At 42.5% G+C, this 15,154-nt stretch overlaps 1 protein-coding gene across 1 annotated transcript in view; it reads left to right on the top strand.

Annotated features, from left to right (window-relative positions):
- Positions 1-4,417: 4,417 nt before the first annotated feature.
- Positions 4,418-15,154, top strand: part of DAB2IP (DAB2 interacting protein) — a 169,238-nt gene continuing 158,501 nt past the window's right edge. The window contains exon 1 of the mRNA XM_030461027.1: positions 4,418-4,606. Within this exon, the coding sequence (XP_030316887.1) occupies positions 4,549-4,606 (58 nt within the window). The 5' untranslated portion in view covers positions 4,418-4,548. The remainder of the gene's footprint in view (positions 4,607-15,154) is intronic.

The raw sequence follows: 15,154 nt of genomic DNA, 5'->3' as shown, positions 1-15,154 counted from the left end.
CTGGAAAACTCAGCAGACAGATCACCCTTTTGGAGGTTCTTGAGTAATAAGCTTAAAATAGGTTCTAGTCTGCTCTTCCCCAGAGCTGGGCTTGCTAACAGGAGCATTTGCACAGAGAGATTCTTAGTAACTTCCCTGAAGATCCCAGTTATACTTGGATTTATTAAATGGTTAAATTGCCATCGGTGAGGCAGGGGGATTCTTCCTTCCAATGGGAAGTAGCCAAGGTTGTGTCATTTTTCCATTTGTGCTTGTGCCATATTCAAGCACATTGCTGGGAGATGTAGTGCGGTTCAAGCAGAAAAACAGCACAATGGGGCTTTGGCATGAACTTTTGGTGTAGGATGAGCCCTGTGCTTGCTGTCCAGGGCAAGATAAGCTGCAGCTCAATGAGAGCAGACCCAGGCATCAGCAGTGACTTTGAAAACTTGCCAGATAAAGGCAAAGGAACTGTGAAGCTGGTTACTTGGTATGAATTGTTATTCAGCCCTCACAAAAGAGGAGGCTTTGACAACACCCTCAGTAACCTTGGCAAAACTGTTTTGTTAAGCAGGTCTGTGCTTCACTGGCTTTTCAACTTGCAGGCATTCACTGCTCCCTCCTACATATGAATTTATTTCCAAGAAGGGTTGTGTGGTGGTGGTGGGCAGCTGGGCATCATGCTGGTCTTTTACACCGCCTCAAACAGCAGCCAAAATAATGTACCACTCCTCTGCTTCTCAAGGGGAAAAGCAACTAAACCTCCTCTCCCTCATTTCTGTAGATCTGCAGCCTAGAATGTTTTCACCTTATTTTAAATAATGAAGATCTCTCTGCCTCCAACTTGGTGGCACTACATAGGGTGACACTCCTGAGGGTGGCATGTTGAGAAGGGGCCCCAGGATTCATTTTGGCAAAGATATTAGCAACCCAAATGTGATTGCTGATTTTCTTTACCTGCTTATCCTGGCAAAGATTAATTTTAGGGCTATTAGAACTTTTACTAGTTAAAGACCTTCAAGTTTTATTACTTTAATTCTAAGTCCCATCAATGATTACAAAGAAGGTGTCCTGCAGCTCCATGCTTCTGTGTCTCTTGTTACAATATGGAAATAGTAATGTTGGCTTGGTGTGAGCAAGGCCTAACCAGTGCCTGTGATGTACTTTGGGGTCATTCTTAGATTCTAAGACTAGTTTGAAGGATGGATTATTGTTTTCAAAATGTCAGGGGGTTGTGCTTGTTTATAGATCCAGGTGTTACACATCCAGCACAACTGGAGTCTGCTAGATGAAAGAGGTTGAAATGAGCATCATGCAGACATGAGGCAATTAGAGCTTCCACTTTGGGCTCAAAACTGGCAATCTAGTGGAATGTGGAGAAGCTCTGATTAGGTAGAAACAGAGTACATTTTATTTCCACTTCCTTCCAACCATTTCAAAATTCCTTACTCGAAGAGTCAGCTTTCCAAAACTCTGACTTTTGGGTTGTATTTAACCTCATAGGTATTCCAGAGCATATGCAAGCAAGCCTTCTCTTTCCACACTCATTAGTTCAGTGTGCTTGGCTCATTTCCTCAGATTTGGTCTAGCATAGCCTCTGACCATTTAGGCCATTTGTCAGAAAATCATTCCCTCTTCACTTCTGCAATTTTCCATTCAGTGCCTGAGCAATTAAAATCCTTCCTGATCAAAGCCCTGGTCTTCCAACTGTCCCTTTCTTTTCAAAATCATCGCATGAGCTGTTTTTCCTAGCTGCATGAGTGGTGCTGGAACAAAGAACATATTACAATTGCTCAACTGTTAGAGATTGTGAACACTGGCTTAGCCAAAATATTGACATCATTCTGGCTTGCACATTAAGGATTAATTTTTACTGGGGCTGTAACTACAGATGAGCAAATCGTTTGGATGTCATTAAAATCAAATCAGCTGTCATTTAAAGTCATTGAGGTCTAAATAACTGTTATTTTTCACTTTCCTATCTTGATTTCTTGATCTTAGCTATTCTGCAGCATTTCTGGATTATCCCTGCCTCTCTGCAAGGAAGGATTTCACAGGTGTTTGTGCTCCTCTGGCAGTAAATTGTCTGTAGAAAATATATCACGGATATGCAGCATTTGTTTCATGGAAGATTACAAATTGCTTCTCTTTATTGAGTTTATCTTGAGTCAGGTGTTTGTTACAGAACTGGGTATTCCTTTCCACTGACAGTCAGAATTCCCCAGGCAATTTCCAGTCCTCTGTGATCCAGGTGGGCTGTGGCAGTCACTCTGTTGGGTACCTCCTCATCCTGGGATACAGGACAGACAGATGAGAGATCTCTCCAGGGCTCCTCACCCCCAGAAAACCTCTAAATCCCTTCTATACCAATTTATTATTGTCAGCTGTTGTTAATTCAGACTGGAGGGATGTAATATGTGTCAGTCAAGAGTTAACAGACTTTTTTCTGCCATTTCCTAACTCCCAGACTGGATACATGACACAGAGCAGGTGGAGCCCTGTTAGCAGGCAGAGTGCTGGGTTCCTGCAGTCACAGAGTAGGTGGCTTTGTGGGGAAGGTGGAAAGAGGGAGGGTTTTTTTGTTTTGTCAGTGAGTGGGAGAAGTAGTGAAGTTGTAAAGAACATAGGGAGCGTAGGGTGCAAGTGGAGAAGAGAACACAGGGTTTGCAGCACTGTAATTTAGACCAAGCAGAGATCTCAGGATGGTGTTTAACAGAGGCTGTCTACTGTGCAACACGTAAAACAAACGGATGGAAATGACTTTGACTTCTTCTATTAATATGGCACAAACCTCAGGAACAGCACTAAAGTGTTTTTGCAAGGTACAATTACAGCAGAGTCCTCTCAACCTGCCAGGCTGGTTCCTCCATGCACAGCTCCACGTTTTCCTCCCTCCAGCCAGGCCCTCATTTATCCGCCCACAGCTCCCAGCACCAGGCATGAGCAGCCAGCTCTGAAGCACCAGTTCCATGACTCTAAAGAGTGAGCTAGGAAGGCAGAAGCATCACCCTGGGGCACCAAAATAGAAACTCCTGCCTGCCTCAGAATCCTGGGTCATCAGGCATCACAAATCCAAAATGCACTAAAGCTGCTGGAGATGTTTGGGGTGATCCTTGTCTTAGATCTAGACAGAAGAGTTGTATTTAAACCAGATCTGTTTCAACACCTTAGCTGCAGTATTAAAGGAAGTTTTTATTATAGGCTTTTCTTATAGTTTTAGATATGGGGTTTTTTTATATAAATAATATACTTTATATTAAGTAAAATTGATCCTGATGGGCTGCATTAGAAGAATTGTTTCAGGATGGTTGGAACAGGAGTATATGCATTTACCTTTCAGGGATACTGCTTGGTTTATAGTTGCACATTGGTATCTTTTTCTGTTGTTTTGTGGCCACGTCTTCAGAGAAAACGAAGTTTTTATTCCTCAGCTGGGTGATAGGGGCTTCTTTCTCAGTCCCTGCACCACATCATTTACCCAAGAAGTTCAAAGCATGTAAAGCTGGGAAGTTTCAGCTGTATTCCTGTGAGATAAGGCACGCGTCAGTGTCAGTATCACAGAAAATCGAGGCACAAAGAAGAGTCATGAATTCTGTGAGGTCTCAGGGAGCTGGTGGCAGAGCCAGGAGCAGAGTGAAGGTGACCTGACTCCTAAGACCGTGATCTAGCTCTTAGCTCATGTTGCCTCTGTTGGGAGAGAGTCTGCAGTTGCAGAGTGGTGTAATTTACCATAGGAGGCTCACAAAGCTGGTGCTTGCCCTTCCAGCTCATTTGCAGAAGGCTTTTGAAAATGCCAGCGTAGCAGCAGCTCCTGGCTTGGCAGAGGAGGTAAATGTAGGACAAGGGCTCCAGCAGAGGCTGTTGCTGCAGCAAGGCAGAGTCATGGAGTTGCCTCCCCGGTCTCTTCATCCTGCTAAACAGCCTCTTTCCTTTCCGAGGCAGCCCTAGGGAGACGAGGGGAATGGCAGAGTTTATTATAAACTGAGTAAAGGAACAGACTATTGCTGGAGGAGATCCAGGGTTATAAAAGATTGGAGCGGCGGGGGGGAGAGGGGGAGGAGGGAACAGGACATCGTTTGTATGGGTGTTTGGGAGGGTGCGTCCTGGTGGCTTCAGCGAGCCATTCCCCAGAGGCTCCGGACCTTTTTGCTGCTTCGGGGGGGGGGGGATTTTCTGCAGTGCGTCCTGTAGCCTGTGGAACCCCAGTTACTTTTTGTTGTTGTGTCAAATCCTTCTCTTTCTGCAGCAGCCCGGATCGGAGAACGCTCGCAGGTCCTGTTCTGAATGAGCTCCGCTCGCTGCCAGCTCAGCCCAGTTACTGCTGGAACTTAAGTCGGGGGGATGGGAGAAAAAGGTTGCTGCTACTTTAAATGTAATGCATTAAGAGGATGCTGGAAAAAGGCCTGCATGCTGTAATACCCAGCCATCTAGTTGGAAAAGGAGCCAGATGTAATAGAAAAGAAGAAACGCAGCCTCTTATGGATGCAGCACTAATTCATAAATCAGGTGAATCAGCTTAGGCAACTGCTGTGTTTTTATGCCTCTGCTGCATGGAGAACTGCATGTTGGATGCTTTTATTTGAAGTAATGGAAGCAGATAATCCTTTGGACCAGGACAACTCCAATGGTAAGAAGTAGAAAACAGAAAAGAAAGGGAAAAAAATGATAGTGAAAGAGTGTCTGAGTTACACATCCTACTAAAGGCACAGGGTTAGGGATGTGGTTTTGCTGTCTACTGCATGGATAAGTAGAAATGAATGTGGTGATGTGCTTCACATTATCTTAGAAATCACTGTTTTCAAGGTTTGGAGATAAAGAGAGTAGACTGATACATTGCAAGGAGCAGTAACCAGGCAGGATTAACCTGGGCAGGCTTGCAGGGAGAAGAGGATCCTATGCGTTCCACATTATTCCGTTTGGGGGTCTTTTTTGCCAGTGAGAAAAGAATGTAACTTTATGCCTTCTGTGCTGTCAAACGTAGCATTTGGAAACAGTTTCTTTATCTGCAGAAAGCTTTCCTACAGGCAGTTGCATGAGTAATTTACTTAGAAGGATATATTTAGCTAGGGACCACATAAATTCACCCTGGAATTAAAGTCCATGGTTAAAACTGCAGCTATTCCCTGGATTTATGGCATTCCCCATGCTGGTGTTCTGCTATTCAGCCTTTTGGAAGGCATGCAAACAATTTACCCCTTTTTGGGGGTAAAAAGTTGTTTGCAATTGCAAGTCTTATTTCTCTGCTAGTCAAGTGGAATGGCTGCCCTGAGGACAACAAATTGTTTACAGTTCTGAAAACAATTTCAGATGGTAATTTTCAGAATGAATTGATTCTCAGCTCTTTAATATCTACTTGGTGCTATTCTGGGGACAGTTTGAAATCCACAAAGGATCCCAGTTCCTACATAGATATTGGTCAGGAACTGGTTCTGGTTTTCCCACATCCTATTCTCTGCTGGTAACCTAGAACTTCATGTAAGACATAACTGCAGTGATAATATCAAAGTAGACCTAAAACTGTATGGAAGGAATGTGGTTAAGGGGATGAAGTAACATTTAAAGTATGTGAACAGTTGACTGGGCAGATATAAGTGGGCAGCACTGCTTTACTTTGGGCTCTGTGCCATTTTGAAGTTAAATTGTATAAAATAATCCAGGATAGATTTCAGTGTCATTTGAAACTATATTTACATGATGTGAGAGTCACCCTTTATACTACATTTTTCTATTCTCTTTCATATGTAGTTATTAATTTCTCTCTGGATCTACCTCTCATGTCTTTTATATCTCCTCTTAGATCACTAGGACATAGAATTAAATCTTGTTTTTGTTACAGCAGGATGTTTTAGGATTATCACAGAAGGAAAGTTATAGCTTGAGCTGATGCTAACAAACATCTAAGCAAGCATTCTTGCCTGTCCCAGCACTAAAATCTGGACTTTAGGAGTCACAGAGAGTGCCTTGATTCTGTGGGGAATAAAAGTTTAACTTTGGTTTCTCAAATATTCAAATTACTGAAGTGTTGTGCTGCTGGAGCAATGTGCAGGACTGGATTAATCTATTACTAGGAGATTCCATGCATTGTTTTGCATTAATTCAGTAAGTAGAACGTTCTTCAAAACATGCCAGCAGAGTGCTACTTGGGAAGATTTTCCCCTTTGAGAATGGTAGCTCGTGGCTCTCATTCCTCAGGCAGCCCCCTTGTCCCTTTATTATCAAACAGCTGCTGAACACATTGGTAACTCTGAAATTTATCTTACTCTGTTGCTCATGTGACAAATATTAATGCCCTGGAAAGTGACCATAACTTGAAACTTCTGTGCTTACTGTAGAAGGGCTTTTGCCTTCATGAATGTCAAATCAAATTCCTTTTTCTCCTGGCAGACTGAAAACTGGTATTTAATTTTGTCTGCTTGATAGTCCAGATTGGTCAAACATCCACCTTAAAATTCAGTTCATTCTTGGTTGCTTTTTGCCAGCCCAATTGATAAATCACTAATGGCATTAAAAGCTCTTCTGATGAATAGGTGGCAATAATATGGAATTACTCTTTTTGCCTCCTGCAGGCCTTTCATTTGCTTAGAGATGTCTAATGTGAAATGTTCAAGACTGAGAATGTCTAATTTCTCAGCATAGGTTGGGGTTTTTTTTCCCCTAATAAAATTAAGTAGCCAGCTTTCCATGGAGATAAGTCATGGATTAATTATTGTTTGTAACTGGAAGTCCCACTCGTCTATTTGGGGGCCTAAGATGAGATTTAAGCTGTGTTAGATGACTTGTAGACATAGTAGAACCTGGAATAAAATAATAACCTTTGGGTGAAATGGTTATTGGATTTTTCTCTAGGATTCTTCTGGAGCTGTAGTGGTTGCACTCCTCTGAACACAAACTTGATGGGTTGCTTTCCAGTTTGACATTTGTGAGACACAGGATGTGTAACTTTTCTCCATGTGTGCTGTGATAAAAGTCTTACATAAATTTCTTTGTGAATTACTTGTTCATCTTTTAAGGGTCCAGTATTTCTATTGGATGTTTTGAACAATTCTGTATACCCAATCCCAGCTACTGGTTTTAGTGGAATTTAAATAATTGTGCTTTAATAATACGATAATGCTGGCATTTTCCCCCCCATTTCTGATATTCAACTTCATCCAGGTGAATGATATGGATGACAACCAAGCTTGAACTTTGTCTGCTGTTGGTAAATCTTCAAGTAATTTCCTAGGGAAGTAATGAAATCCTAGCCCCAGCAGCACCTTGATTTGCATTAAAAAATCACGTTTTGTGGATTAGATATGAAGTTAGTTAGCAAGAGTTGTGCAGGTTTGTGAGTGAGGTTTTTATTCAGAGGGATAGGGTGGCTCTGCCTCAGAACAGACAAAAGCCATGAATGTTCCTATTGAGCTGGATCTGGCAAATGATGTTGTCTGAGGCTCCTCACCCAGTATCCCAGCGGACAGAGCCAGTCAGGACCCAGTATCCCAACAAAGTTGTTAATAGTAGTGAGGTGTGTGAGGTTCAATGTAGGAAAATGCTTCAGAATGATTCAGTGACAGTGAAAATGAGGTTTTAATGTTTCGTTCATCTGTTTGGTTTGGAAGACAAGGGATTTAATGGGAATAGAGATGATGAGGAATTAAAAGCCTCTCTCTGATGTATCAAAGTAGTTATTGGTTAGAAGCTTTTGCATTTGTGAGGTTCTGATATTGGGTAACAGCACCTGGAGAAGCCATTGAAGGAACTGTCAGGCTTTATAGAATGCTGAGACCCACATTTTGACAGTGAGCAGATCCAGTGGATTTTCCGAGACCATTAATCAAGGGTCACATTCCATACATACATCTACTCAGATGTTGGACAGCAGCTTCTTCTGGTGATGCCCAGAAAGAGTGACAAGTGCTGGTGCTTTACATCTGTGTCTAACAAAGGTTCTGCACACGAGGGACAGAAGGAATAAATAGTTGGTTACCTTTAGCCACTTCATGTAATATCCTTTACTATATCTGATCAGGACATGTGCCCAGGAGGTTTCTCAGTGCAATACATGGTTATCCTGTCAGTTAGAGCATTATGGTAATAATGTTTACATTTAGAGCTGCTTCTTCTCTGAGCATCTCCAAGGAACAAGCACGAGTGAAAGATTTCATTGCAAAGCATTGCCACTGCTGGGGTGGGCTGGGGGCCCGACCAGATGCCTTGCTAAGTGAGTCAGTAGTCAATGAATTTGGCTGATTTAGAGCTGAACGCCCAAAATAAAGTTTCAAGAAACGTTTGTTTTCATACTGGATCTAGATAGGCTTCTAGTTTTGTTTTACAACTTTAAATACTTCCCTAGATGTAGCTGGGAAGTTGGTTGGCAGCTGTGGCAGATGGAATAACTCAAGGCATTGCTCTTTTTCCTGCAGTTCTATATCTGGGTTTGTTTGCTCAACCATGGGGTGGGCATGGCATGGCTTAGCTGGCAGTGATGCCTCTGAATGTTGGTTCCTGGTGTTGGAGAAATTCTGGTGCTTGGGGTTTTTAAAGTAGGAAAGTACGGTGCTAATAGAGTTCTCTTATTTGTTCCAGAATGAAGACCAAATAAACAAATGCCAATTTAAAATAATAATAGTAAAGGTTAAATAAGAGTTCATGATGTTTTATTGTCTGGGCAACTGGTCTCCTGTTTTGCAGAAATGTTACTGGAGCATTACTCACAGTGGAGAGAATATCCCTGAAGAGTTTTTCACAGTTCATGTGTCAGGCAGGAATGCAAAGGATCAATTTACAGCCACAGACAAAGATCTGAAAATGTCCGGGGGGACCTGGGAGAAGGCTTCTCACCCCAAATAGTTTGAGTGATTTAACTGATTCCACTTGTCAGAGTGCAGTGTGTTTGCAGGTAACCCTGAGTTAATTTCTGAGTGGCAGCAATAAAAACCTCGTGGGCAGACTGGGGTGAGAGTGGGGCAGGAACTTTTCACCCTCACAAAACTGCCGAGAATTTTGGTATGTTTGGAAAGCTCGTGCCTCCACCACTGCTGAATTCCAGGGAGAAACCTGCTGGTGCTCTGCAACTGTGCTTCCATGAGGAACTTGCTTTGTTTGGATCATCCTTCCCTGCTCCCTTGCAGCTGTCAGCAAAAGCCATCAGGGAGCTGAGGCTCCAGGGGGCTCTGGGGAAGAGGAGGTTGTGGTGGTCTGGAAGTGAAGTGTTTTACTGGTTTGGTTTGACTGAAGGTTATGTTTCAACTGCAAGTTGGCAGCCATTCTTAATTCGTTTGCTTCTTAGATGTATTTGTTTTACTGCCATTTAAAGTTTTCTGGTAAACTTCAGGCAAACCAGAGCGTGTGTTCATCTGTTTAGGAGTTTAGAAATGAGCCTTTTTTCTTTGCATATTAATTTGCAATTGTATCTGTAAAGTTAGGCCTTAATCCTAGAGATATTGATGTGTGTATTCAGCAAGAGATGGCATGAGGAGTTTCCCTGAGCTATCTGGAAAAGCCCAGCTACAGTCCAGACTTGTTTGAATCTTCCAGACTTTTGCTGGTTTGAAGACGGAAGGAAAACAAAGATTTAAGTCTTACTGTGATTTCTAACCCCAGTCGATCGCACAAATTAAAGAAAATGCAATCAGCATTTAGGACTTAGGGGGGGGAAAAAAAAAAAAAGCAGGTGCAGTCAAGTTGAAACCAGTGCTTGTCAGACTCGGGGCTGCTGAACCTCCTGCCTGTGCCCCTGGCTCGGGGAGGGGCGGGTTTTATTTTCCCTGCTTATTCATTTTCTGAGTCATTCATCTTGTGCTGTAGCTATTGAAAACTGTAACAGAGTCTGGGAAGCGCTTGGCTTTTGAGTGCTGCCTCCTGATTGGGCTGAGGAATGCTGCTGTTGGGAATAATGTGTGAATACCATCTGCTCCGAGGAGCTGGGAGCCTCCGTGAGTTTTGCTTGGAGAGGCACCTTTAGCCAGGGCTGCAGGAGAAGGGAACAAGCTTGCTGCTCCTTAGCCAAACTTTTAGTTGTTGCTGGATTTCCTTTCTGTTTCCCCGTTGAACTTTTTTTTGATTATTATTATTTTTTGGTGCTTTGCTCAAGAGCTGAGGTGCTTCTCCTGTAGGTTTTGGGTTGCTTTGTCTTCATTTATTTTTATTTTCCCCTGCGTGGGCTTTCTGCTGGGGTTCAGCATGCACAGCAAATGGAGAAATCAAGCAGTGAGTTTTGCAGCTGTTTGTTGCAGCCTGACAGTTAACATGGAATGGCTGAGTTGCTTTGAGAAACTACTCCCCCAAAATTTGACCTGCTCGTAAAAAGGTAAGCAGCTAAGGAATTCTGACTTCCAGGGACTGGCTTTTTACTTGCATGGAGGTTTTGTTTTGTTAGGAATGAGAATGTTCCATTTGAACTGTACAGTTGCCTTGTAGCAGTGCCCGAGATCAAAGACTGTTTTGTCTCAGAATTTCTTTTAATTGAGCCCGAAGAAATGAGCAAAGTTGGAACAATGATTGCCTCTTGCTCTTTTGTACAGATGTTGTTTTACAATAGGTCCGAATACAAACTTTCTGCAGTGCAATTGTAATTCAAGACAGCATAAATTTTTCCATTTGCATCTTTCTGAAGAGAACTCTCTCGCCTCTCATTTTCCTGATTATGGAATCTCCCAGGCTGTTATTCCAGACAAAACACAGCTATTTGCAGCAGTTTTTGCAGTCAAATGCTGCAGTCCACTTCAGGAAGACAAGATGAAGTTTGTGAGCCCATTAAATCCTCTCACTCATGACCTGGTGCCAGAGACTCAGTCACCAGACAGAAAGCTGTGGCCATTCCTTTAACCTCAAACCACCAGGCCTGACACCACTCTGATGGCCACCACTCTCCCATTACTCTTAGCATGTATTTCACTTTTTCATCTTACTGTTTTAAAACTTAGTACTTTGGGTTTGTTTTTTTTTTCTGAAGGTGACATTTCAATCAGACACTTCTGTCTGTGCAAGGCAAAGTTAGCAAAGAGAGGACATGAATTACTGATGCTTTACAGAATCTTAGCCTTGTGAGTCAGATTATTCACTTTACTGCTGGCTGCTCCAAGGAGAAATGTGCAAACCATACTTCCAAGGCTTGTTTGCTGAAGGCTTCACTGTAATTTATTTTTTAATAAATACCTGTTTTTTAGCTTTCTCTTTTGTGTTGGTATGTTAATTGTAACTGTATAGTAAGTGTATAAGTTGTATGTATTATAAGAGAAATGTTTAGTACCTGTGCATAAAGGAATAGTGGATTTATGTGGCTGATACTTGATCTAACCTTTTCATAGTGGATCAGTTTTAAATAAATAAGACATGTCTAGCATTCTTCTTACACTCAGGCCTTTTGAGCTGATGTTCTTGTAGTGCAGAAAAGAGCTGGTGCTGTCTGCAGTTTCACTGGGAAAAAAAAAATCTTAAAAAATTAACATTGAGACATCTTTTCTCTTAGTCATTTTTGTGGCAAAGTGCCAGAGCATCAAAAGTGACTCTTTTAATGAGAAAAATAAAACTTTCAGGCTTTGCTGAAGCCTGAAACAGGAAAGCTGTTGCAAGGCAGGGCAGGATTGCCTGGATCCCAGGCAGCACCAGTTCACTCCATTGCCTGGGGGTCACTTGGCAATACAGGACACACATCCTAAGGTGTCACTGTGCCTGGTGCAAGCCAGCTGTGTTTATATCTGTTAAAAAAACCTTGAAAGGTCAGGGATGTACCAGTGTGAATGGGGCTTGTCATCACGTTTCTCCTTGTCATTTTTTGCTGCTGAGAATAGAAGACTTTTTGGTGGAATTATATTGTCAGCTCTAGGTTTCTCAGCTCCTCTTTATCAATCTGTCCTTGGACAGACATCACGAGGGATAAAATTCTGACTTTCAGACTCCAGAGGTGATTACCACTTCCATTGCAGACTCAGCAAAAGTTTTTGTAGCCTTTTGTGGTGGTGTCTGAGTATCAGCAGCAACCACCAGTACCTGGGGCATGGATGGAATCAGAGCTTTTAACTCTGAGCTCTGTACATCTGCACACACATCCATCACCAGCTGATCCTAAACGTGCATTTATTTCTTGATCAGAGGGGACAAACTTCTTATGTTTTATGAACTTCACCTTTATCAAGCTCAGTAGGTAGTTGGCTCAGTGGTCTAACTGTGATAGGTATTTTTGCATGAGTAGAATTTATTGCTCAGGGACTTAACATGCAACCTTCCTATGGAGGGTTACATGGATCCCTCAATAAAGCTCTCCCCAGCTTAGTACTGGTTAATATTTCCTTTTGATGTGATGCAGCTGCAAAGCACTTTTTGTTTGCCTGCCTGTTGCTAGTGTGATCATCAATACATCAATACTGCAATCTCTAATCCAGGTACCTTCATGGGAGCTTAACTGTGGTGCTGTTATCCTGTTCTTACAAAGGGGAGCTGAATTTAAAGTGATTTGCCCAGGGTCATGCACATTTTATCATTGTACAGTGGTTGCATTGGATCTTCTGTGTTCCATGTTAGCTCCTGAGCCATTCCTCTGGCTCCATGGTCTTCCTCCTTGCCCACATCCCTTAAGAAATCCTGAAGGACATTTCTCATTTTGCTGGGGAGAGCATCATCCACTTGTCCATATCAATTTCAAAAATCTGTGCTGGGTTTTGTTGTTGTTGTTATTTGGGTTTTTTGTTTGTTTGTTTTGTTTTGGGGGATTTTGGGGTTTTTTTGCTTGGTTTTGTGTTTTTTCTTTTTTTTTTTTTGGCAGTTTTTTGTTTCTTTCTTCCAGCAGAGCAGGTTATTTTTTTCCCAGAAGATGAAGAAGTGGAATTTATCCTACAGGAAGAGTCCTTTCTTGTTCAAGGGTCCACTCTGACAAAGCAGCAAATTTTGTGCATTTCCAGCTCCATTTCAGGGTTCCACACAGATTCTCTTCTCCTTCACCACAATTCTCTGCCTGACTTAGTTGCCAGACTTTCTCTGGCAGTTCAGTCTCACTTAATTCACAAAACATGTGGCTCCTTTTGCCACACCTGGTGCCTGGGATCTAAATCAGGACATTTTTAGGGAACCTCAGCTGAAGTCAAATCTGACCTACCTAGAATATAGGTTTTCAGTTTGCAGATGGGAGCCGGAGTGCTGAGGCTCTACCTTTAGCATTAAGGTACTTTGTATGTATCTGTGCTAGCTATTTCTATTGCCTTTTATATAATCTAATATTCCTTTGCCAAGGAGTAAAATGTAATAGGAACTATTTTTGTGGTGTTGGGAGTATTTTTGCTGGCTCTGAGCTCCTCTGAATAGATGCCGCCTCTTGCCATGATCTCATCATTTCTGGTGCTTGCCAGGAGGCTGTCGAAAATTAAAAAAAATCAAGATAATAGCAAGATAAGAAAAAAAAATCAAGATAAAAAATTGTTATCTTGCCTTCATTTAGGTCAGATAAAGCCTAGAAGCCAGTGTTTCAAACAGAAGAGAGTCATAACTGGAGAAAGACTTCAGAGAAACTGGGACAGCCTGGTGGCAAGCACAGGAAACAGAGAATTCCTGGTTTCTGCTGCAGCCTCCATGAAACCATTTCCAGAGAAGCTGTGGAAGCAAAAATCTACAAAATTAGGTTTAATTTGGAATTTACTCATAGAAATTTTGAAAGTCCTTCTTTCTCCTAAGGTGTTAATCGCTGGGTTGGAAGGGACCTCAGAGATCATCAAGTCCAACCCTTGATCCACTCCCCCCGTGGTTCCCAGCCCATGGCACTCAGTGCCACATCCAGTCTCTTTTTAAATATCTCCAGACATGGAGAATCCACTACTTCCCTGGGCAGCCCATTCCAATGCCTGATCACCCTCTCCAGAAAGAAATTCCTTCTAATGTCCAACCTAAACCTCCCCTAGCACAACTTGAGACCCTGCCCTCTTGTCTTGCTGAGAGTTGCCTGGGAAAAGAGCCCAACCCCCCCCTGGCTCCAACCTCCTTTCAGGGAGTTGTAGAGAGTGATGAGGTCTCCCCTGAGCCTCCTCTTCTCCAGCCTCAACACCCCCAGCTCCCTCAGCCTCTCCTCATAGGATCTGTGCTCGAGTCCTTTCACCAGCCCAGTTGCCTCCTTTGGACCTGCTCCAGGACCTCGATATCCTTCCTGAGCTGAGGGGCCCAGAACTGGACACAGGACTCAGGCCACATCTGCTCTTTTTCTCCCAGGAGATTTGTGCTCCTGACCTCCCTGTGGTGGGGTTTGGTTTGAGTGTCCCTGAACCAGGATCCCTGCGAATAGGGAACAGGGGACAGGCTCTGGGACAGAGACTGAAGATGAACAACTCCTCTTTCCTTCAGTCTTGGGAATCTTGTCTTGAAAAAAATGTAGCCAGAGATATATGGAAATCCCATTAAGGGCTTTTGAATGATCGTAATCAGATTTTTCTACAGAATAAAACGTTTCCCAAAGAAAATTCAGCTAGCTTGATTTTTCTCTGTGTTTCTTCCTCCAGACTTGGCTTTTATAGATAGTACTTTACAAATTACAATATTTAACCCTTTGACTTTTATTGTGTCAGTAGCAATGCTGTTCCTACTTGCAGGAACAAAAAATACCTGTATTTTGTACTGCTAAAAGAATATCTAACAGTGGTAATACTTCTTTGAATTGATTAGTGTAGCATATATGTATGTCTTTAGCATTTATTTATTTATGTAGCATAACTGCATTAGAATCCTCTCAGCCAAGGATTTCCAGCTCCTTTGTAAGGATTGGGTCAGGGCTCCGGGCTCCTCTTTCTGGGGTTCCCATTAGTGGGGGGACTCTCACTTGGCAAACTCCTGGGGTGACTTTGTGCCTACAGCAGGCTGAGGGTGAAGCTGGAGGAGCCAGAGGTGCTTCAGTAAAGCCTGGAAATGAAACATGAAGTGTACTGTGCAATATAAAGCTCCTGCATTTTAAAAGTCTTGTTTCAGGATGAGATTCCTTAATATTTCCTTAATATTTCAAAGAATAAATATTTTTAGATATTACATGTATGCTAGGCACTGTATTACATATGTACCTATATACCAAATAATAAGGAAATCTAAAAGGGATGGCCTGCCATAACATTCCAAAGTGTCTTTCCAGCCTTTCTTGCTGAAGTCCCAAGTTCTCAGCTTCTGATCCTGACCTCAGCAAGGCAAGAACCTTCCTTGTCTTGAGACTTTAATTTTTAATTAA

The sequence above is a fragment of the Calypte anna genome, chromosome 17, assembly GCF_003957555.1.
Source record: "Calypte anna isolate BGI_N300 chromosome 17, bCalAnn1_v1.p, whole genome shotgun sequence".
NCBI lineage: Eukaryota > Metazoa > Chordata > Aves > Apodiformes > Trochilidae > Calypte > Calypte anna.
This window is presented reverse-complemented; position numbering and strand designations above follow the sequence as displayed.